General features: G+C 38.7%; 1 protein-coding gene and 1 long non-coding RNA gene across 3 annotated transcripts; both read left to right on the top strand.

Moving 5' to 3' along the window:
- The first annotated feature begins 8,980 nt into the window (after positions 1–8,980).
- trappc6bl (trafficking protein particle complex subunit 6B, like) lies at positions 8,981–14,154 on the top strand. Of its 2 annotated transcripts, none has more exons than XM_058414202.1 (7): positions 8,981–9,250; positions 10,813–10,920; positions 11,605–11,672; positions 11,923–12,040; positions 12,124–12,207; positions 12,295–12,388; positions 12,659–14,154. In XM_058414202.1, exons 2-7 carry the CDS (start codon positions 10,828–10,830, stop codon positions 12,688–12,690), a joined length of 489 nt encoding a protein of 162 aa, XP_058270185.1. In that variant the 5' UTR covers positions 8,981–9,250; positions 10,813–10,827; the 3' UTR covers positions 12,691–14,154. The 2 variants fall into 2 exon arrangements, with proteins under 2 accessions (XP_058270185.1, XP_058270184.1); XM_058414201.1 differs by lacking the exon at positions 8,981–9,250 and adding an exon at positions 9,843–9,983 and having other exon boundaries at positions 12,659–13,928.
- A 599-nt stretch (positions 14,155–14,753) lies between these two features.
- Positions 14,754–22,274, top strand: LOC131368215 (uncharacterized). The gene is made up of 3 exons (XR_009207019.1): positions 14,754–18,470; positions 18,719–18,802; positions 19,401–22,274. It is a non-coding gene; the product is annotated as an uncharacterized LOC131368215 (long non-coding RNA).
- Positions 22,275–22,716: the final 442 nt, after the last annotated feature.

The following is a 22,716-nucleotide window of genomic DNA, read 5'->3' as shown; positions in this document are numbered from 1 at the left end:
TTAACGAAACTAAAAGCAAGTGAACTCCACTAGGAACCATACACAAATCCTTTGAATACAGGCAAAGACAGGACATGAAGCAGAACAACAACACACAAGAACAATAAGTCACTTTTCTTTGATAACATTTTCATATCAAATTACAAACTAACCACACAAGAAAGGAATTGTTTCAGTTGGCATAAAATACAATAAGGTTTTATTTGGATGGAATAGATAAGATTAAATCTATGGCAACCACAAACATTTAAAAAATATGCAGACAAAGGGAAGCAGTGAAATTGTTACTTGCATTAAATAATTATAAATATAGATTATTTGTACAGATGTTTATATTTGACTCCACATACAGGGGACTAATATATAGAATATGAGAAGGTTTATATATGAAATTGGTTTTAAAAGATTTTACACAAGAATTGTTATAAAATATCATCTATGTTCAATAACATCTATGTTCAGTTACATTTATGGCTAAAATCACAATTTTGCCATAAAATGTTGGGTGGTATTCAGCAAGAAAGCCTTTAGTTTTTAATTGTCTTACCAATTTTATTTTTCTATTAACGATTATTATAACAAGGTTATGAATAGTTTAATGGGATTGAAGATTGTAACAGGGTTTAACAGAGTTAAAGGGACACTTTGCTTTTTAATTTGAAAGGCACATCTGCAGCTTTAGCAAAGATAAGGGAAACAGCAAAGTAAATATACAGGAAAAAACAGGAAACAGGAACTTACTGTAACGGGCACGCCGGCCCCAGCAACACGTTTCCGCTCTCAAGCACCGGAATACTAATCACGTCACCTGCACTCAATCATCTCGGTGCCTATTTAAAGCCCCCTCTCGCTAGCGTCAGCGGTGAGTATTAAGACTGTTTAGGTGTATGTGCCGTAAGTGCATGCTCCGTTTGTCAGCTTACCTGCCTTTTCTGATTTATCTGAGTTACGTTTTGCCTACCTGCCCGTTTGCCTTTTTGAGTTACGCTTTTCCTTCTCCTGCCTGAGTTTATTAAAGCACGTTTGGATTCTCTCTCTGCCTCCTGAGTCCTGTCCTTACACTTACCTTCCCTATTAACCATTAGGGAATTAAATACAGGTGGAGACAGGACATAAAGTAGAACAAAAGTACACAAAGAACAATGATACAATGATTATACTTTTATTTCTTAAATGTTTATCATATTACAAACTAGGCACATGAAGAAGGTAATAAAATAGAGTTTTATCTGGATGGGGAATAATTTATTTATTATTTCAGACTAAAGAAAGCAGTGAAAGTGAAACAGATAATTGCTTTTAATAATTATAAAATATAGACGATTATTTTTACAGATGTTTATATTTGACTCCACATACAGGGGACTAATATATGAAATTGGTTTAAAAAGGATTTTACACAAAAATTTGTAGCACTGTTTCCCCTCAATCTAAAAGATTTAAAGAAAATGCCCTGTGTTTTACATCAACAAATCTTATAACCTTATAATCTGTTACACATTTGGTTTCCTTACCTTTAACTTCCTACAATTTAAACAAACTAATACACTAGGAACATTGTTCCCTGTATCAAATTAATTACTTTACTATATGTAACCCCTTTCCTATCCCTTCAGACCCAACTCACTGAAATAAAAGGTATTCACAGATAACAATATACTTTAACAAAAATTCAAATAAAACATTCAAAGAATTATATTACTGTCCATACTCAACATATTAAACATTTCAGTTTCACTAACAAATAATTAAATAAAAAATACTTCCAGTGGTGTTCAATTCTGTATTTGGGGAAAATTGGAAATGGAAACTGTTCACCATGAGCGACAGACGAGGTGATGCACTGTGCTACTCAGGAACGTGCACGCACACACTCCTGGCTTTTGAGTGTTATAAGAAATTTCGGTTGGAAAGAATCTTTCTCTCACATATTCATCAATATAAATTAGCTGTCTTTCTAGCTGAAATGATGCTAATTCACACATCTGCTCAATACATCAGGTCTAGTTTTTTCCCTCATAGCCCGCTCCACCACTCATGCTCGTTTCCATGCTCCCACTCCTCTCTTTGTTTTCCTGCACTTCCACTCTGACTCCTCCCCTTACCCTATGACCTCTACATGTGACTGGATAATGATTGAATAAATGAACCCCAAAAATAAGTAATAAATTAAACCCTTAAATAAGTACTTGGCAGTGGCAAGTAAACACCCCAGAATATGCATTTTAACATAACGCATTATAACATAATATGGAACATAAACAAAATATAATATAATAAACATATTATAACAAAATGGAAAACAATCAAAATCCCAGCTATCTCACTGGGTTACTGGAGGAGCCTAGGAACTGTATGGATGTCCTCATTAAACCTTTAACCCTGCTCATGAACAAGTAACTGAGCATATAACTATAATACTATTCTTCATGGCTTAAAATCACTCTACCCTACCTTAATTATAATGCCTCTGTGCACTGTAGTGATAGGATGATCATTAGCTTTTCCTGGCTCATCCTAAGTAAGTTTGATAACAGACTTGACTTTTCTCTTACTGCTAGACCTTTGAAGAGGATCCCTCACCATTTTCTCTGTTGATCTCTGTTGCCTACAGGTACAAAATTCAGGCTCCAACTCTTAATGTCTGATATTACTTCAGAATCACTGCTATCTTCATTCAGACTATCTGATATTCCCTCATCACCTACCTCACCTTCATCAGTAGTCTGAATAGCCAACTCTTTCTTGCGACATGCTATGTTTCAATAACTGATCAATGTATGGTTGGGTTTGTCCTTCCTGCTTGGACTCAGAAGAAGGCTCCACTAACTCAGCTGTGTGCTCTCTTGCCCCTTTTCTTTTCATCATCAACCATGCTCTCACCCCTTTTGGGGATTCTACCCTACTGGTATTCTCAGGTAGTCCTACCCATTGTCCACTGTGCAACAAACTTTCACAGTGCAGAGTTCTTACCCCACAATTACCTTGTTCAGGTTTCACCTTAAACACTGGCGAATTCGGCATCTTTCCCACAACAATATTCAACAATGCAACAACCCTGAAACTTGTGTTTTCCACTTAATCCCAGATTTCAGAGTAACACTGTCTCCAGTGTCCAACACCTGAAACCTCACTTTACTGTATTAAAGCCTCTTATTCCGTTAATGCACTTCATCAGCAACTTTAGAAGCTAACCAATAGGTTACGTTCAAATCATCTTTCAACTTTAGCACATATTGAGAATTCTGTTGTTCTTCATGTTTATCAGGAGAAATGGGAAACACAAATAAACTGTTATAAAAGCATTTATACATATACATATATTTATACATATATTTATACATATAAAAGCAAATATTTATACATTTATACATATAAAATGCATATTTATGCATTTATACATATAAAAGCAAATAAACATATAAAAGCATTTTTTTAAGCATTCAAGACTGAAAACTACTTACTTCCTACCAAACAATCCAATGTCTCATCCACATAAGGGGTAGTGTACTGATCAGGAACTGTTTGGCTATTCAGAGTGCAATAATCGGTACACATCCAGACACTCTAGTTCTTTTTATGCGCTATCACTGTTGGAGAGGCAAAGGACTTTGGAATTCCTTTACAATCCTGACCTTTAGAAACTCCTGGATATGCTTTAGTATGTTGTCAATATCAGCTTGCGCTAACTGCTGGGAAGTCTGAAGTCTGTAATCTGAATATGATGGCTTACCCCCTTGGTGAGACCAACATCCCACTCGTGCAATGAAAAGACCCCCGCTGTCTCCGTCAACTTCTGACGCAAACTGTCCTACCAAAACTCTGAAAATTGCCAGGAAATTACCTACATTGTTACTCTTAGGCATCACAGTGGGTTGGAGTAATACCCCAACCTCATTTTCCTCTGCCTCTGAAAACTCCACTATACAGATGGCACAACAATCTTCTTCTGCAGATAAGTTCAAAGAACCAGGACCGTACCATATTAACCTACCCACATCTCCATCATGGCTTTAATAGGCAAACTGGGTGAGACACAATTTTATCAGTCACCTCATCATTTCCAACTGTGATGCCCCAGGCCTGTGAAATATCCATCACAGCACTGTTGTTGCACAACTGCACTAACCATTTGAACAAATTAGCATTTGTGCCCAATATAACTGGGGTCTGGTCTGGACTGCATGGCCCCTGGCAGATCACAGCTAAAACCGAGATAGTATCCTTGGACACATTAACCTTCTCTGGAAGCTCAAAGTCCACCATCACATAGCCTATATAGGGGTAACTGGACTCACTTAAACCCCAGATGGCTAACCCAGTTACAGGATTGATTCTGAGATCTGATAAATAGCATCAATACCAGTCTTCAAAAATTATGGTAACTTGCGAGCCACTGTCCAGTAAGGCATCACATAAATTCCCAAAGACCTTTGTTGATATCACAGAAGTTGGACCTACTAGGCCTTTGGAAAGCAGTTTCGTTCTCTGTACTGCCACTGCACTTCTTAGCTTAACTAGCACTTAGTTAGCTTCCCTGGGCTAGCCTCCCTAGATGACGAGTCCCTACTTTTTGCCTTCTGCAGAGATTGGATCAATCTGACTGGAAATCCCTGGATTCGTACATTTGGACGAGAAGTGCCCGCCCTCCCCACAGCAGTAGCAATACTGCTCTTCAGCTATTGTTTTAGGTTTGGAATATTTAGCTGACATCTACATGGATTTAGGGGCCTTAACCAGCAGAACTGTCACAGGAGTACTTAATGCTCAGGCTGTCGCTCTCTGCTGCAGCCTTCTCACCTGTTTCTGTAGACTCATTATCTCACGATTTGCCCTTGCTTCAGGCTGAGTAGAGTTTTAGGTTATTTGTTTATTTTCTACAAGGGTACATTTAGGGATAACTATTGCCACAAACCTTGCTTTTAACTCTTTGATCTCCTCCCACAGTACTTGAAAATCATATTGTTGTCAGAATCTGTACACACACAGGTTGTGTTAACTGATTAGTTTAGTTTAACCCTAGAGGCCCTCAGGCATTTGTAGAAGGTGATGTCGGTTCCTTACACAGGTCTTACCATTAGATTGGACGATATAGCTGTTGGGTTGGAGGGCCTTTCCAGAAACCATGGCCAGTTTGTCAAACCCATGGCTCATTTCCATCCTCACTGTCTGCCCAAACTGTCTGAGTGCAAACAATGCTGCCTGAACATTAATCTCAACTCTCTGTGTGAGCTGGGATGGTACCATGGGGATCAGAGACCTGGTGCATCGGGACAGTAAACGTTGTGCTGGAGAAAGCAGTCTGTCCCCAGGTGTCTTGCGCAAATTAAGCAAGGCCGCATAAATGTCGGACCCATCATGTGCACACTTCTCAAGAAGATGATTTGCTGACCACTCTGCCAAACCATTGGATCTAGGATAATTGGGACTGCTTGTGACATGCTGAAAATCCCACAGATAGGCAAAGTTCTTGAATTTCCTACTTGAAAATGATGTGGCATTGTCAGTCATCAGCTGGTGTGGTATCCCATGAACAGTGTTACTGGAAAGATTCAGAAGAACAGAAAACTCCCACTAACCAGAGTATGAGTCCACCAAGACGAGGTAATGCTTGTCTGACCACTTGATTATGTCAGCTGCCGTGATAGACCATGGTCGGGCTAGACACCTTTGTCTATGAGAAGGTGGCCCACATATTGCACCTCTGACACCCTGAAATAACATTATGTTGGGTTCTGCTGCATATTGATGGCTCTGATACGGCCTAACAATTTGAGGCGTCTGTCATGATCAAGATGTCATCCACGACTATTTCACAAGGCTACCCAGATAATTGCTGTTCCATGCATCTCTGAAAAACCTCACTTCATTAATTCTGTGCAGGTTCCTTTCACTAGTTCCACTAGATGGAGCCATTTGCCCACCTGTATTTTGAGGCTTGGCAAAGTGATTCCACTTGTTGCACGAGTTGCAGCATTTGTTTAAAGCCGGGCATTTGTTGTGCTCCATAGCGTGTTCACCCCCACAATTTTTACAGCACCTTTCGTACTGCTGCACCGCACACACTTCAGTCTCTCTTTTGACCTCCTTAGTACCACTTTCAGCATGCTCAAACAGCATACATATTCTTTCAAATTCAAATTCAAAAATTCAAATTCAAATTCAAATTCAATTCTTATTGCTGATTCTAATGTCAAGTCATTTTCCCTTAATAGCTGAGCATGAACTGCATCATTGTAGATACCACAGCCAAATTGGTCTGCTAGCAGTCTCAATGTGACCACATAGGTTTGAATTCATTCATCAGGTTTTTGCACTGTGATATTCAATGCATATCTATCCATTATCATGTTCCGTTCTGGCAAGCATATCTCATCAAATTTTTTTATTAACACATCAGGATCCTCTTTGTCCTCACCCTCTTGAAAGTGAAATGACTCATATTTATCTAGTGCATCTGAACTGGCTAAGTTGAGGAGGATGTAGGCTTGCACCTTTTTTGACTTGTCCGACAGTCCTGCTTTTCTTCACACGTCCCATTCCCTCTTGAGCTTCAGCCAGTTGTTGCTGCGTTGATGCAATGATGTCATCATCAGATATGAGCGGTTCTATGCATCGTAGATTTTGAGCCATGATTTGTCAGCTATCTCCCTTCTGTCACCATGTGGATGTGCACAAGAACAAGGGAGTCCCGTGTTTTCTTGATAATTTCCGTTTGATGAATGTTTTCATTATGTCCATTTCCAAATATGCAGCTCACATAAACATACATACACTATATTGCCAAAAGTATTCGCTCACCTGCCTTGACTCGCATATGAACTTAAGTGACATCCCATTCCTAATCCATAGGGTTCAATATGACGTCGGTCCTCCCTTTACAGCTATAACAGCTTCAACTCTTCTGGGAAGGCTGTCCACAAGGTTTAGGAGTGTGTTTATGGGAATTTTTGACCATTCTTCCAGAAGCGCATTTGTGAGGTCACACACTGATGTTGGACAAGAAGGCCTGGCTCTCAGTCTCCGCTCTAATTCATCCCAAAGGTGTTCCATCGGGTTGAGGTCAGGACTCTGTGCAGGCCAGTCAAGTTCATCCACACCAGACTCTGTCATCCATGTCTTTATGAACCTTGTTTTGTGCACTGGTGCACAGTCATGTTGGAAGAGGAAGGGGCCAGCTCCAAACTGTTCCCACAAAGTTGGGAGCATGGAATTGTCCAAAATGTCTTGGTATGCTGAAGCATTCAGAGTTCCTTTCACTGGAACTAAGGGGCCAAGCCCAGCTCCTGAAAAACAACCCCACACCATAATCCCCCCTCCACCAAACTTTACACTTGGCACAATGCAGTCAGACAAGTACCGTTCTCCTGGCAACCGCCAAACCCAGACTCGTCCATCAGATTGCCAGATGGAGAAGCGCGATTCGTCCCTCCAGAGAACGCGTCTCCACTGCTCTAGAGTCCAGTGGCGGCGTGCTTTCACCACTGCATCCGACGCTTTGCATTGCACTTGGTGATGTATGGCTTGGATACAGCTGCTCGGCCATGGAAACCCATTCCATGAAGCTCTCTGCGCACTGTTCTTGAGCTAATCTGAAGGCCACATGAAGTTTGGAGGTCTGTAGCGATTGACTCTGCAGAAAGTTGGCGACCTCTTCGCACTATGCATCCGCTGACCCCGCTCCGTCAGTTTACGTGGCCTACCACTTCGTGGCTGAGTTGCTGTCGTTCCCAAACACTTCCACGTTCTTATAATACAGCTGACAGTTGACTGTGGAATATTTAGGAGCGAGGAAATTTCACGACTGGATTTGTTGCACAGGCGGCATCCTATCACAGTTCCACGCTGGAATTCACTGAGCTCCTGAGAGCGACCCATTCTTTCACAAATGTTTGTAAAAACAGTCTGCATGCCTAGGTGCTTGATTTTATACACCTGTGGCCATGGAAGTGATTGGAACACCTGATTCTGATTATTTGGATGGGTGAGCGAATACTTTTGGCAATATAGTGTATATGTGCAACACAGACATAATCTACAGACTTGATTGGTGTTTACAGTCTCTCTGAACTCACACAACACCACTAAACCACCTAGCTTATGGTTGTACATCCTTCCACAAAACAAAAAGCCTTAAAAAGAATATGCATTTTAACATAATGCATTGCAACATATAAACAAAATCTGGTCCAAGCTTCTTGATTCTCTTCTTTTCTTCAAATGCTTTGTGAAAGGGTATTTTTGTAAAGATATAACATTAATCAGTACATGTCCATTAAAGGAGAAGTTCACTACCAGAACAAAAATTTACAAATGATTTATTCACTCCCTTGTCATCCAAGATGTCTTTCAGGATTTTTCTCCATATAGTGCATTTCAATGGTGCCAGTGAGTTTTAACTTCCAAAATGCAGTTTAAATGTAGCTTCAAAGAGCTCTAAAACTCTTATCTAGCGAAATGATCTTTCATTTTCTTAGAAAAATAAAAAATTGTATTCTTTTTAAGTATGTGCAAACACCAAGGAAGTGCAAATAAGTCAAATGCTTTTTACTAACAAAAAGGTACAAGGAGAATGTATGGGTGTGTTGATATCCAGGTACAGGCCACAGTTTCAATTGCTCAGGATTTTTTAAAGGAAATTTTTGAACAATCACGTTATTTCCAAGTGGACGTAATCTTTCAGGTTTAAAACGATTTCCACATCCAGGGTACACATGCGAACAGGCCATTTTAAACAAAAAAATGTGTGTGTGCTACACACACACCCCTCTCCCACAGATTAGTTCTTTTAAGATACTGAAAAATAAAAATAAAACATTTCTCGAGTTATTTTGTAAAATATCTCTCTGTATAACTTCGGAGCGGTCCTCCTTCTCCACACTAGTAGACTGACTGGGTCTAGACTGGGTCTGTAGTTCCGCCTACGTCATGCGTGACCTTTCGACATGATTACGTAGTACGTAGTGTCGCGGACGCGCCTCCCAGAGCTAGTGCTAGACGAGCTTTTGTGGTTAAAAAGTATACTTTCTTTTTTTCTAAGAAAATGACTGATCATTTTGCTAGATAAGACCCTTCTTCCTCAGTTGGGATTGTTTAGAGCTCTTTGAAGCTGCATTTAAACTGCATTTTGGAAGTTCAAACTCACGGGCACCACTGAAGTCCACTATATGGAGAAAAATGCTTTCCTCGAAAAACGTAATATCTTTATGACTGAAGAAAGAAAGACATGAACATCTTGGATGACAAGGGGGTGAGTAAATCATTTTTCATTAAATTTTTGTTCTGGAAGTGAACTCCTTTAATTGCTGAGCGGTTATGAGACTCGTTGAGAATGGTCCAATCACATGAGGCCAAATATCTAAAAAACAATATTGATTCGCTAACAACAAAAGTCCCCCAAGGACAATTTGAAACAAGCCAATCAGCCTCAAATCACGTGCTTTTCAAAAGTTTACAGAGCTACATACACACTCGTGTGTCCAGCGCCCTGCACATACATATGAACAAAATACAGTTTTTTATTTTATTTTAAATAATTGATAATATGACTAACAGTGAAATAGTATGACTAAATTTTATTTTGTTGTTATTAAAATATAAAATTACTGTTAACGTGTAGCATTCTTCTCTGGCCAACTTTAAACCTTTTTTTTAAATTACAAATTAGGAACACGAAGAAGGAAAATTTTCACTTTATGTAATGAAATCAGGTTTTATCTGGATGGGAAATAAGATATAATTATTTCAGACAAGAACAAGAAGTTGAAACTGAAAAGGTTAGTTGCTTTTATTCATGATGAATATTTTTCAGTGAGTAGATTGTAAACTGATTTAAAGTTCACGCTCCACATCAGCAGGTGGCGGCAATGCTCAACGAGAGATTTGCCAACCGCCGATAAACACCGCAGAAGAAGCGGAAGACGTTCTGTTGAGCTGTTAAGCTAGCAAGTTAGCATGCCAGCTAATTAGTTACTACATGTATAGTAAGTACAGCGCGTGCGATTTTTAAAAAATAGTTTGTATTTCTTGATATATAACCCTATTAACACTATTGCCCTGAAAAGGTGTTTGGATCATTTGACACATTTAGGGCTTGGATATGTGTAAGCAGTTGTTTGCGGAGTAGGAGAAGGAGCAGTTTAGCTCTGGTCCTGTGTCCATCCTGTCCGTGTCCCAGTGACTTTTTCTCCCTCTGTAGGGTCACTACCGAGGACCTAAATCAACAATCACTTATTACACCTCCGTTTTTACTTTACGCCTGGATGTGAGGGTGTTGTACATTTCAGCATTTTTCACTTTTCAGTGAATATTACCGTATTACACCGTGTTACAGTGAATAATACGGTAATACTTAGCCTTCGTGTCTTAAAACTTTTCGGTAATATTCACTGAAAAGTGAAAAGTAGAAATGTGACAGTCACAGTTTTCAAGAAAGTGTAATAAACCCCACCTGGGACAAATCTTCAGTTAAATGACATGTTTAATATTTCATGAATGTCTATTAATACTTACATTATTTTTTTTTTATGTAAAAGTGTTTTATTAAAGTAATAAGTTTGTCACATGTAAACGGGAGAAGTGAACTCTCTGTATCCTTTCTGTAACGTGAAAAACCCCACGCGGATGCAGTATTTTGTTCTTGTGTTAATAGGAAAAAACAATGACTGAATTTCTGGATTAACGCTAAAGGTTTTCAATTGTTCCCCTGAGTGAGTCATTAAGGGTATGATGATGATGATGATGATGATGATGATGATGATGGTTGAAATCCACCCTAACACTCTTTCCTCTGTAATAATCTCCTTCCTGCAGCGCTGCAGCTGAATCATGGCAGCAGACGATATTCTGTTTGAGTTTCTTCACATGGAGATGGTGTCTCATATTTACACAGAACAGGCGACTCGGGAAGATCTAGAAAAGGTACAGTTTATTAGCTGACTGTCCACTCAGAGTTTAGTACAAACGTTTTTATACACCATGGAGGGTAGAAACAAAAAGATTCAGAATTTTCAAATGAAATTAAATATTGCTGTAAGCTTCACAAAGACAACAATCCAAACCACTAGGACCAAAACAACAGCAAAATGCTCTTCTGGCTTACAGACAGACAGACAGACAGATAGATAGATAGATAGATAGATAGATAGATAGATAGATAGATAGATAAACAAGACTTTGTCATTGCAAAGTACAGGTACATAGCAATGAAATGACGTTTAGCATCTACCAGACGTGCAGAAAGTGTGCAAATGAACAAGTGCGGATAAATATGCAAATATGTACATCAGTAAATAAGGCTGTGTCAGTATGTACATAGAGAAGTATGTGCAAGTTGTATTTACAGCATATAAAGTGTTGTGTGATCTGATCTGAACTCAAATGGTCCTCAAGCTGAATTGACATTGTGTAGATCTTTATTTTTATTATAAGATAATAATATATTTGACACTTGGTGTTATTTGTGGTAATAAAAGGTCATTCTATTTGTGTAAGCACCATGCTTTTTATTTGGTTGTAATCAGTAATGATGGACTTGCTCAAATTTCCTGTTATTTCTTTCTTTTTTTTTTTTTTTTACATTTCTTTTATTTATTATTTTTAAAGGAGAGAGTAACGTGTGTGTCTGTGTTGGAGGGAATGGGCTTCAGAGTAGGACAAGGCCTAATCGAGAGGTAAGAAACACGTGCTATTTTTCTGTTGGTAAACATTTTAACATATGAACATTTTGTCCAGTGGGTGGCGTCATGACATAAGAACGAGCCCCAGCCTGCATGGAGCTCCTGTTTCTTTACTAGATAAGGGTTTGTTTATAGGAAATAAATTAGTGTCCTATTAGACAGATTAGGTTTATCAGGAGAAATACATCATTGTTTTGTTTTGTTTTTTTCTTCACTGAATGATGTTTGACTGTTTGTCAAAAAGGTTTACAAAAGATTGCCCCACCTTTAAAGATGACTTGGACGTTATGAAGTTCCTTTGTAAAGACTTCTGGAATGGTATCTTCAGGAAGCAAATTGACAATCTGAGGACCAACCATCAGGTCTGACATCCAACATGATGAGGAATGAAACGCATATGTGTGTGTGTGAGTTGTTCTTTAATCGAGTGTGTGTGTGTGTACAGGGTACGTATGTCCTCCAGGACAACAAGTTTGCTCTGCTGACTCAAGTTTCCTGCAGAAAGCAGCAGCTGGAAGAATCCTCTAAAGTGAGTGTAAAAGTGTAGCATACAGGAAACTGAAAAGGAGGAAATTTATGTAATAAATAAATTTATATAATAATTTTTCCCCTTCAGTATTTGGCCTACACGTGTGGTTTAATAAGAGGAGCATTATCCAACCTGGGCTTGGAGAGTGTGGTGACTGCTGAAGTTTCCTTAATGCCATCATGTGAGCATCAACCTCATGTTTTTAATAATTATAATCATTAAAACTAAATACTAACATGTTCTATTGTAATTTATTGGTTCCAATTTCTCTGTAAATACAATATAATCCTTTAATAACAAACTGTTTTTAATTAAATTGTATTTGCTCTCTTATGTCACATATATTCTGTATTCCAGATGTTACTATAGTTATTTAGTATATTACAGTATTATTATTCATGCTTTGATTTGAATTGTATTTCACCATGTTGCTGTTTATTTTGGCTTTCAGGCAAATTTCAGGTTGTGATCCAGAAACCTTGAGATGGAGGGAAACCCTGATCCCCTCTGTTCAGATGCTCTGAATGTAATAACGTCGGTCCTTAATGTTTACAACGAAGTAGATGTTTACAGCACATTCCAGCAGATGCTCTGAGAGGCGCAGGGAGAGACGTACGGCTGCTTATCAGCTGACAACTCGGCAGAACCAAGAGAGAATGAAACGTCCTCCTCAGATACAGAACTGGCCTAAAGGTGCAGGAAGTCACACCGCAGACGCAAGAGCTACTGTTATGTAGCTGCTGTTCAGAGATCATACCGTCTGCCATGTTCACCTCAACACCATAATCCAGCAACTTTCTTTCTCTACATAACCTTTAGAATGATGGCAAATTGTCAGATCCTATTAAAAATAGGTTACACCATTTATTTCTTCTTTTTTGAGTGATGTAGAATTTCTGAACGCAGTTTCGACTCTGATTTCTGACTCTTCAGTAAATACAGCAATTCTGCATTTAAAAGACGATTCTTGCTTTTCCACCAGCGGAGAAATTGTTCCAGCTACCTTCATTACTTTTACTTTTATCTTTTCTAATTGGCAAAAACAAAATGCACTGTTTGAATGTACTGTACTCTGAAGCTTCATTAACTTTATTAGTTTATACTAGTTTCAAACTCTTCACTGTTTATAATAAGCGTGTGCTGTGTTAGATTAATGTTTGTTCATGTGTGTCAGTGTGTAAAATGTGTGTTGGATTGTTGTAGTTGTGGACTTTAGCAGTCCACTCTGCATCTATGCAACTGTGATGTAATGAAAATGATTTTTATGTTATGAGAGTAAACAAGAGCAGTTTGGGATTTGCTCTTTATTTAAACATACATGACTATCACAGCTCTTCATTCTCCACGGGACACACAGTACAAACAAATATATGAATATTTACTGGTTTGTTTTTTTTTGTTGTTTATTTTTAAATAATGTTATCATCTTTAACTCCCAGTCATGACTCTGGCTCTCGTGTGCAGGGTTGTGTTTAATGTGCACAGTCATGCTAATGATTGATAGTGAAGTGATGAAGCCTCCATTTTTCAGTCCTTGTCTCAGCTATCTGCTGCTCAAGATAGACTCCAGCGATCTGTTGAATGATGTCGCCGGTGTGTTTGGGGTACAGGCACGGAACAGTTACCACTTTAACTCTGAACAGCATTAGCTGTATAGTTTAGAAACCCTTTTTTGCCATTTCTGACTGATCCTCATATAATGTTTTTATTAATCTATAAATATAATACAATAATAATACTAATGAAGGTAGTCTACATGTTTTTATTCTTTTCAAAGTGTTAAATTGATCACGTTTTCAGTTCTCGGTTAGATCTGATTCACTGCCTGCTTTTCACCTGGGTTTAACATTAACATTGACTTTACTATACTGACATTTCACCTGTTAAACCTGAAGCTTGAAGTTTACGCAGCTCGGGATGAACAGCACACCTTTCACAAGTTTTATTGTTAATGCTAAACAGAACAGAGCATATAGGTTCTTAAGGGGGGGGTGGGGGTATCTGAAACTTTATTTGGCCTAAAGTGTATTTAAATTAAACTAAATGTTTAGCAAAAGTTAGATATTTTTAGAAATAATCCCCTGTAGCTATGGGCTGGACCAAAAGGGGCTTGCTGTAGACACCTGACTCTCCAGTCACCGGAAAACTTTATAACAAATTAAACAAGACTCCAGTACTGCGTATCTTCCCCGCTGTAGAGAAATGACACTGAAACTTTGCTTTGGATGTTAGGACAAAGTTCCACATCCTATTCTGATAAACCCCTCCGCTACCACGTCCTTCATGACCCCACACTGCCCTCTCCCTCTCTCATTTCTGTAGCTTCGGAGCAGATTAATGGACCTACGTTGAACTGGAGGCACAGACGAGCTGCAGCTGGTCAATCAATGCCGTGAACAGGACTTCAAATCCCCTCCATCACAACCCCCTGGGCTGAATGCAGCAGGTTTACTGTGCTGTGGCTTCACACACTTACTCCTTCAGCTTTCTTGAGTGCACCAGCGTCACAACTAATCTAATCCAGTAAGGGAGTTCCTATTAAGTTTTTCACCTTATATACTCATTTTAAGTGCAATTGCTATAAGATTTTTGTCATCGTAGATGTTTGTGTCTTTTACATACTGCGGAATCTTTCACAAATTTCAATTACCAGACTTTACTCTTCAGTCTGGATGTTGATATAATCAGTGAAAACACTACACAGCTACACACAGGCTTCTGCTGTCTTGCAAAACTGAGATGAAGTCAGTGCCACATCACGTAAATTATTTTTATATATTTTTTTTAAAAATATTTTTTATATTTATCTATATTTTTATATGTATTCTCTACATTGGTATGTTCAGAAAAATTGTTGCAGGAATTTTTTTTACAGACATTTGGCACATGCAGGGACAGAAGCAGGTGGCACCAAAGCTTTGTAGACGTAGATGAGTGGAACAATTTACTCTGATTTTTAAAAAATTATTATAAAACTGGAGGATGGTGAAACTAAGTGATACAGTTTTAAATGCAAACACTTGTCACACCAAATAATGGTCTTTATTTATCAATTGTTCAGTAAATATGTACATAAATATTTTACTAGGCCAACCTGAAAGCCTGTATAAGTTTTGTTAAATTTTCTGTCTATTCAAAATGACGTCTAAACAGTCTCGGAGCACTTCCTAAACGCAGCATGTGCTCCTTTCATAGGGTACCATTTCTTTTGTCCTAATTAAATTGATTGAATTATGGATTTATTTTGGATTGCCATGTCTTAGATCATAACTAAGCGTTTTGGCACAGCAGCGTAATCCATATATTTATAAAAACCCAAGTATTGGAACATTTCTCCAAACTAACCGAATATACCAGTTTACTTATACCAGTTTAATCTAAAGACTTGTAAGACTGTGTAACTAAACCGTGTGATGTTTTTGGACATGTTTCTGCAGGGTAAGTGAGGAAGTGTGGCAGATTTCCACATCAATTGTAAGATGTTTAGCAGAAAAGACGGAGACTAGGACCTGTGTGGAGGCGGGCAGGTAACATTGTAGCTCAGAGCAGATACAATAACTTCTGATGTGCCACTCTTATTTCAAAAGAGCCAGTCTCTTTGTTAGAGAGCGAGAGTGCACTGCAAATGCAGGATGTCTGTGGACTTTTGTGCAGCCAGTGAAAGGATTAAGAATTTGAAAAGGAGTTGGGGAAATACCAAAGACTTGTAGCTAATCACTTCCCCTGTTAATGCCTGTTCTTGATTAAAAGAAGGAGAAAGACTATAGAGGGATATGGTAGGATTTGAGAGTTAGAGTCTGTTCGGAGTGGATTGTGTTAGTGCTAGCTCTAATAAAGTTCAGTCTCCTGAGTTGTCACTTCTGTAATATTTGACTCATGGCTGTGTGTAATAACATTAAATCCTCTGAATGCATATTCACTTCCTCCGAAGTTTCCCAAAAAACATGTACAGAATTTTAGTCAGATGTTCAAGGAAAGTCCCAGTTCTCAAAATACACATGACCTCTGCATGAAAGGACAGCATAAGTAAGTCTTGCTTTATCTGTCGCTGTTTACCTGCTGAAATGCTTACATTCACACTCATTCCAGTGTCTCGCAGCTGATTCACATTATGTCACCACCACTGCAGGCTAATGGACTTCATAGGGGGAAAAAAAACTTTCTTTGTTCAGCTCCTTAGTCACTGCAGACCCCCATCCTCCCTTCCCCTCCTCCACCTACTCTTTTCTTCCCTTTTCTCCCCCTCTTGTCCCATTTGGCATCTCCATGGCAATAGGACATTTGTATAGTGATGGACAGTGTCCTGTCCCTCCTTTTGCCTCATCTTCGCTTTCTCCTGCTTCTGCTCAAACCATCCTGGAGCTCGCGACCTTTTGTGTGTCCTTCTCCAATTCTAAGTGAACCAACAGGCTCGCTGTTAGTGAGAGCGTAAGATCGGCAGGGTCTGACAGAGGGCAGGGGGGGAGTAGTGACCTATGACCCTGCTGCGTTACCTGCTGGGTATGACCCATGTGTCTCCAGCCCTCGGAGGAGCTTGACTGAATCACAAGTTGTGTTTTTAATGGATCCCAGCTGGATCTAAGGAGGAGAAGCTGATCTATCTGTGAACCAATTACAGCAGAGAACACAGAGAACACTTTGTTCTTCCAGCTATTATTTCACATCACCTCATCTCAACCATGCAGAAAGTGTAGAGATCAAGGCTTAGAGCCAACTGGACTCTCTTTACTTACTTACAGGAGTTTGTACACAACCTCTAGGTTTAATTATCATCTTATGCCTCAAGAATGCTTACTGTACATTTTTTCCAAAAAAAAAAAAAAAAAAAAATTCATTTTCAGTAAACCTGCTTTCTTCTACCAGTGTGTCAAAAGCAAGAGTGATAGAGCGAGTCCAGAGTTTCCAGCAGCACTGAAGATAAAACTGACACTTGTACAAATAGGATATGGTCTAAGAAAGAAACAAAACCTCTCGTATAGGTATTCGATTTATGTCAGAGTAATGTGTAACGTGCAGTGAAGGTTGATCCTGGACCAAAATTTGGTTCTGATCTAAATAATTAAGGTTTAAAATATTTCAGGATTGTGCTCTAACAGATAAATAATCCAGGTGGTGGTGGTGATGGGAAGCTGTGAAGCAGGAAGTTTTCAGGTCACAGTTATTCCTCTTATTTGCAAGCAGTTTTTCCCAGAATGACTACAGGGTTTCATTTATTACCATGTGGTGTTTTTATCAGTTTAGAGTTACATTTCATGTTACAGAAATTCCACAAGACAAGTTAATTCTTGTGATCATTAATGCTCTAGCAAAAGAAACCCAGTCTTCCTTCACGACCTTCTCCTAGTTCTCTCTTTCTGAATGTCATGAGAACGATAAAGGAGCTTGTCATGTTCCCATGGTGGAAAACAGACTGTTGCACAATTGCTGACACTGAAGTCCCCTTGCCTATATGCTGAATAAACATCTATCATGTGTATGTTAATTTTTTTTTATAAATAATTAATACATTTTACATTTATTTTTAGTGTTAGATTATACCTCAAGTCCTATAGAATCGCTTGTTATTATAGGAATGATAAGAAATTAGAATGAGAACATTACTATAAACTTTAATAAAAACCTAAATCATTTGAATTAAAGAAAATTCTAGGAAAAATAATTAACGTCTTCTGACCAAACAGATTGGAGGATTCCACAGCAACTGTTATGTGTATGCCATGGCAGTGTTTTAGTTTCAGCTGAGTTTCTGTTTCTCAGGAGTTGTCTGCTGTTTCTGAAGTTTCACAGATTGTTCTGCAGTTACATGATACCTCACCTCTGAAAAATTATTTTATATGCAGCAGTACAGTATCTTAGCAGCTGTGAGATTTGCTCCCTTGATAAGATGCTTTTAAAGTATAAAAAGTGCTTGTAGACCATAGGCAGACTGAGAGAAATTGACATTACTGCAGATAGGAAGCAGTGTAGAGAAATGGAAAGCAAAGTCAGCAGTAGCACATAAACATGTCCATATGTGCCAGCCGTAGCTCCTCTACCTCCACTCTTGCTGAGGGGCAACTGGAGGTTTCTGATGAACTGTTGCCCTGATAGTTCACCCAGCCCCCACCTGCTTCTTTCCCCTCAGGAGTCACAAATCAGAGCAATATCCAGACTGTCGAGTCTCCTTGAGGAGGAATAAACAACATGATGATAAGGCTGTGTAACCTGGACCTGGTTTGGAGTCAGAAGTCATCTGCAGGCTAGGCTGTTGAAGTGACGTGGTGGTGAGGAAACATCCTGAAGAGACAATCATTTCATAGTAAATAATGCCAGAGAAGGAGAGAGCTAATATTGTTAAGCACCTGATAGTGAACATCTGATTATTCCTGCTTTCTTTCTGAATCATGTCTTCTCCTGGACTCTCCTGTATTTCTCCAGTTTCATCACCCAAAGCTTCTCTATAGATTAGGCTTGTTTTTTTATTTCCTAAATGTTGTCAACCTGACATCTAAAAGTTTTTTAATACCTTCAGGTTCTCCAGTGTTCTCCTGCTTTCCAACTACATGTGGTGGACTGGTGATGCTGGAATGTGTGTGTGTGTGTATAACCCTAAAAGGTGATGAATGAATGAATGTATTAGTTATCTGCATTTATGATTTGAGATACTTGTCAGTTTCTAAATATCTTAGATGAAATATGTGGAATATGTTCAATTTAATGTTAAATATAATCACATTTTAATGCATACTTTGTTTTTTGTTATTTACTGTTTCACTGAAAGTCTTCACCTTCAAGACTTCTTGAATGGGAAGTGTTCCTTTGTTAATCATTCAGCTGTTGTTGTTGTTTTCTTCTTCTTTTGAGGTAAACAGTGGTTAGGTTTTGTATTTATAGTAATCTGATGTGTTCTGAATGTGATGTTCTTGTACTCACATGTGAATTGGGAAACTGCACTAGTAAGCTAAGCTAAATTCCCAAAATATGGCAAGATACTTTAATGAGCTTTCTGGATTATTTCCACTGTCTCTTTGTAAAAGAGAGAGAGAGAGAGAGAGAGAGAGAGAGAGTGCTGCGTATTTTTGTGCTGTGAATGAATCTAGTTCTGTATAAACAAGTTTTCTATTTATCTACAGGCTCACACTGCTTTTAGCAGGAAATGTAATGCATCAATTAAAACATACATCTGTGTTCTTTTCCATGTTTCTTTAATCCAGATTCAAAAGAGTTGCCCTGCAGTTCAAACCCACCCTTTATGAGAGAGTCTGCAGGAGGAAAGCTGTGCTGGCTTTGTTCAGCAGTGAAAAAAAACAACAAAAAACAACAATGCTGGAGCTCAGGCAGGCACTGGAAGCCAGATCTCCTGCACTGACCCCATATCTCATTAGAGGAGATTCTGAAGTTTATTAAGAGTGGACGGCCCTGGTGGACATGAAGGAGAGCTTGGAGAGAGCTCTACAAGTTGGGGGGTTCCGTGTGTGTGTGTGTGTGTGTGTGTGTGTGTGTGTTGGATGGTGGTGGGGGTAGTTCTCCATTCCTTTACAGCAAGCAGATGTTCTGCTAGGACCAAGCAGCTCCAGGCACTAAGTGGGGCATTAAATGTTGCAGTTCTCAAATACACCCTCAGTGAGACTCCACACATGAGATGAGGAACGTGGAGGTTTATTCCTGCTATTCTACTGCACCCACCCCCACCGACCCCCCTACACCCAACCTACCCCCACTTACCCAATATAAGTATGTATCCATGTTTCTGAATAGCCATTAAAGACCCAGCTATAAAGGGGGCCAGCAAAGAGTGGGCTTTGAAAGGAAATCTGTACGATTCAGGAGAAGGTTGGACCTTCAGTATGGAGCCTGACATCAGCACACAGTCTGCTGCCCTAATAAACTTCCTGTGGGGCTTTAAATGTAAAAAAAATAAATAAAAAAATTCCCCCTGGTTGAATTCACAGGTCTTCCAGCTATATTAGGCAAAGTCAGTCTAGTCTTTTCAGGGTTTAGTCTCAGCTAGGATACATACAGCATTTGAGGCACTTAATTAAAAGGTTTTCATCTCAGATTCAGCTGCAGTCTTATTTAATGATTAAAGTTGTGTGGAATGAAATGCATTACTGCTTCATACCACAACATTGTCGAATTCTTGACTGATTGAAACTCTTGCTGGACTGGCAGAAGTTTCGGAGGTAAATCAAACCACCAGTTTATGTTAAAGTGCCCTTTCTAATAGCTACTTTTTCACAGGGACTGGTATGGCAGATGTGCCACATAATCTACAGATAATAATAAACCGATTAAAAAGCCTGTAAAGCTCAGCGATTTTTCCACCACAGGAAAATCTTCAGGGCAGACCAGTTTTTTTTTATGTTTGGCACAAACCTCTTGCTAACATCACAAGCCACAATTCTTTGTCTTATTAACTTCCAGAGAACGAGATTAAAAGCGAAGGCCATGGCTGTTTATAACTGCTATAATGTAAGCAATAGCAGGAATTAACTCGTGTTCTTCCACAACATTAGATAAGTAACTGTAAATAATTAAAAAGCTCATTCATCATTAAAAGAATGTATATAATTATGAGTAAATCTATTATTAAATTAAAAATCCTCAGCTAATTGCTGTGGTGCAAGTCATGAACACAGTTAAAGAATGATTTGTTTACTTTATAAAAGGTGAGGGTGCCCTGAAGCTGTTATTTGATTTTATAGTTTATTTCCATCTTTACTCAGAGTTTCCATTTTATTAATTTTGTTTAATTCTGTCCACACAAACACTCGCTGTGTGACTTTCCTGTCTTCAGTGTTGCCTTGAGATCATTGTGTCTCATTGTTCTGAAGTCCCTGTGTAAAGCTGTGCCAGGACAATGTGGGTAACATGTGTTGAGTTTATTTATCCTGGTTTTAGTGACAGATTCTCCACAGCATTGCAGAAGGATACTAGAAGGTGTGCGCTGCACCTACATGATTGTTTTGTGAGAACTCGCCCTGGTCTTTGGATGCCTTGTTTCCTTTAAGGTAACTAGACACCTGTTGCCCCTAGGACCTGGATTGCTGGCCCCTATCTCCTAAACACACGCTCTCAATCTTCGAACACAAACACACACACTTAGGCACTTAACCTCAGGCAAAGGCATAACAATGTGGAAGGTTTACCTTTCAGCTTGTCATGAGTTCAGATCGTTTTGACTTGTCTAAGTGCGGCTGCATGGTCTGCTCCTAGCTGTGTCAGGACCTGTACGATTGATGCTTCTGCTCCACACCAGAAGGTTAAACAGAAAATATCACTGCCCTCTCAGAGAAGGTTGGTGCTGAGGGTGACACAGTGCCTCCTTGTGGAACACACTAACAATGTTTAATTATTCTAGTAAATTAAATACTCTGTAATGAAGTAACATGGTGGCTACAACTGCCTTAAAGAATGCTGTGTGTAAATGATAAATCTATACATTTATTAGGGCTTAAAATCAACAGTTAAAATTCCATAAGTTCAGTTCAGATGCAGTGGCAATAAATGCTGTGTTCATGACACCTCATAAGTGCTACATTAACGGATTATAATGACAACACAAAAAACACAAAAAACAACACAGACACTTCAACTGAAGTTTTGAGCTTTAAATAAAAGGTAACACATCATTTTAACACGACTGAGCTAAAAAAATGTTTAAACTGTGAAATACATCCATAAGGCCATGATCACTTTTATTTTCATTTATTTGATTAAGATCAGTGAGGTTTTTTAAAAAAGGTAATAAAAGTAACACTTATTTAATGTTTTACTGTCCAAATGTTTTACTGTAAAAGTAGAAGCATGAAGAAAAGGGAAAAGAGAACACGTGTGTTGTATGTAAACCGGAAGCTGTGTCTAAATCTGGAGCTCTGATTATTCCATAAACATCATCTCTGTGCTCTTTCAGTAACTAACCATAATTCAGGACCTTGTTTGATTTACTGCCAGAAAGTGGGTTAAATATGATGAAGGCCATATTATTCTGGCTGGTATTTTATTCTTGACTGCATGTGAATGTACTGCATGTATTCCAGATAATAGCGGATTTCCTTTTAGTAAATAAAAAACTAATACAATAAAAAACGTACTTGATTTTTCAAAAGTCACGTGTTTCTAAACAATATACAGTAGCTTGATGTCATTTCATATATAAATAGCGTTTTTTTGTGCATTCAGAACCTCAGAAGGTGAACATTAGCAGCAGTACCATTTGATTTGATTTGATTTGATGAGGTTTTCAACACTGATATTAAAATAACTGTAAACAGGAAACCAAGGACGTTTAACAGAGGAAACTGGTGTGAGTGAAAGATTGCGGTTGATTTTCTGGGGGACAGGGAATCCACTTTCTTGGTGAGATGTTCTTCCATCATAGCTTTTTCTCAAAATATATGGAACAGATTACTGGAGCATCATATCAGTGTGCTCAGGGAATAGAAGACAAAATCATTTGACAACTCAGGTCAGTGAATGTCACCAGCTACATGAATCATATGCGTAAGTCTTCCTTTTTTTTAAACTCTA

Source organism: Hemibagrus wyckioides, linkage group LG17 (assembly GCF_019097595.1).
Source record: "Hemibagrus wyckioides isolate EC202008001 linkage group LG17, SWU_Hwy_1.0, whole genome shotgun sequence".
Taxonomy (NCBI): Eukaryota; Metazoa; Chordata; class Actinopteri; order Siluriformes; family Bagridae; genus Hemibagrus; species Hemibagrus wyckioides.
The sequence above is the reverse complement of the archived record's forward strand: the minus strand, read 5'-3'. Positions and strand labels throughout refer to the sequence as shown.

Excerpts from the sequence above, each read along its gene's own strand:
- trappc6bl (XM_058414202.1), top strand. The coding sequence starts at position 10,828 with ATGGCAGCAGACGATATTCTGTTTGAGTTTCTTCACATGGAGATGGTG. Across the intron at positions 10,921-11,604 it reads CTCGGGAAGATCTAGAAAAG|GAGAGAGTAACGTGTGTGTC; the intron begins GTACAGTTTATT and ends TTATTTTTAAAG. Across the intron at positions 12,041-12,123 it reads ATCTGAGGACCAACCATCAG|GGTACGTATGTCCTCCAGGA; the intron begins GTCTGACATCCA and ends GTGTGTGTACAG.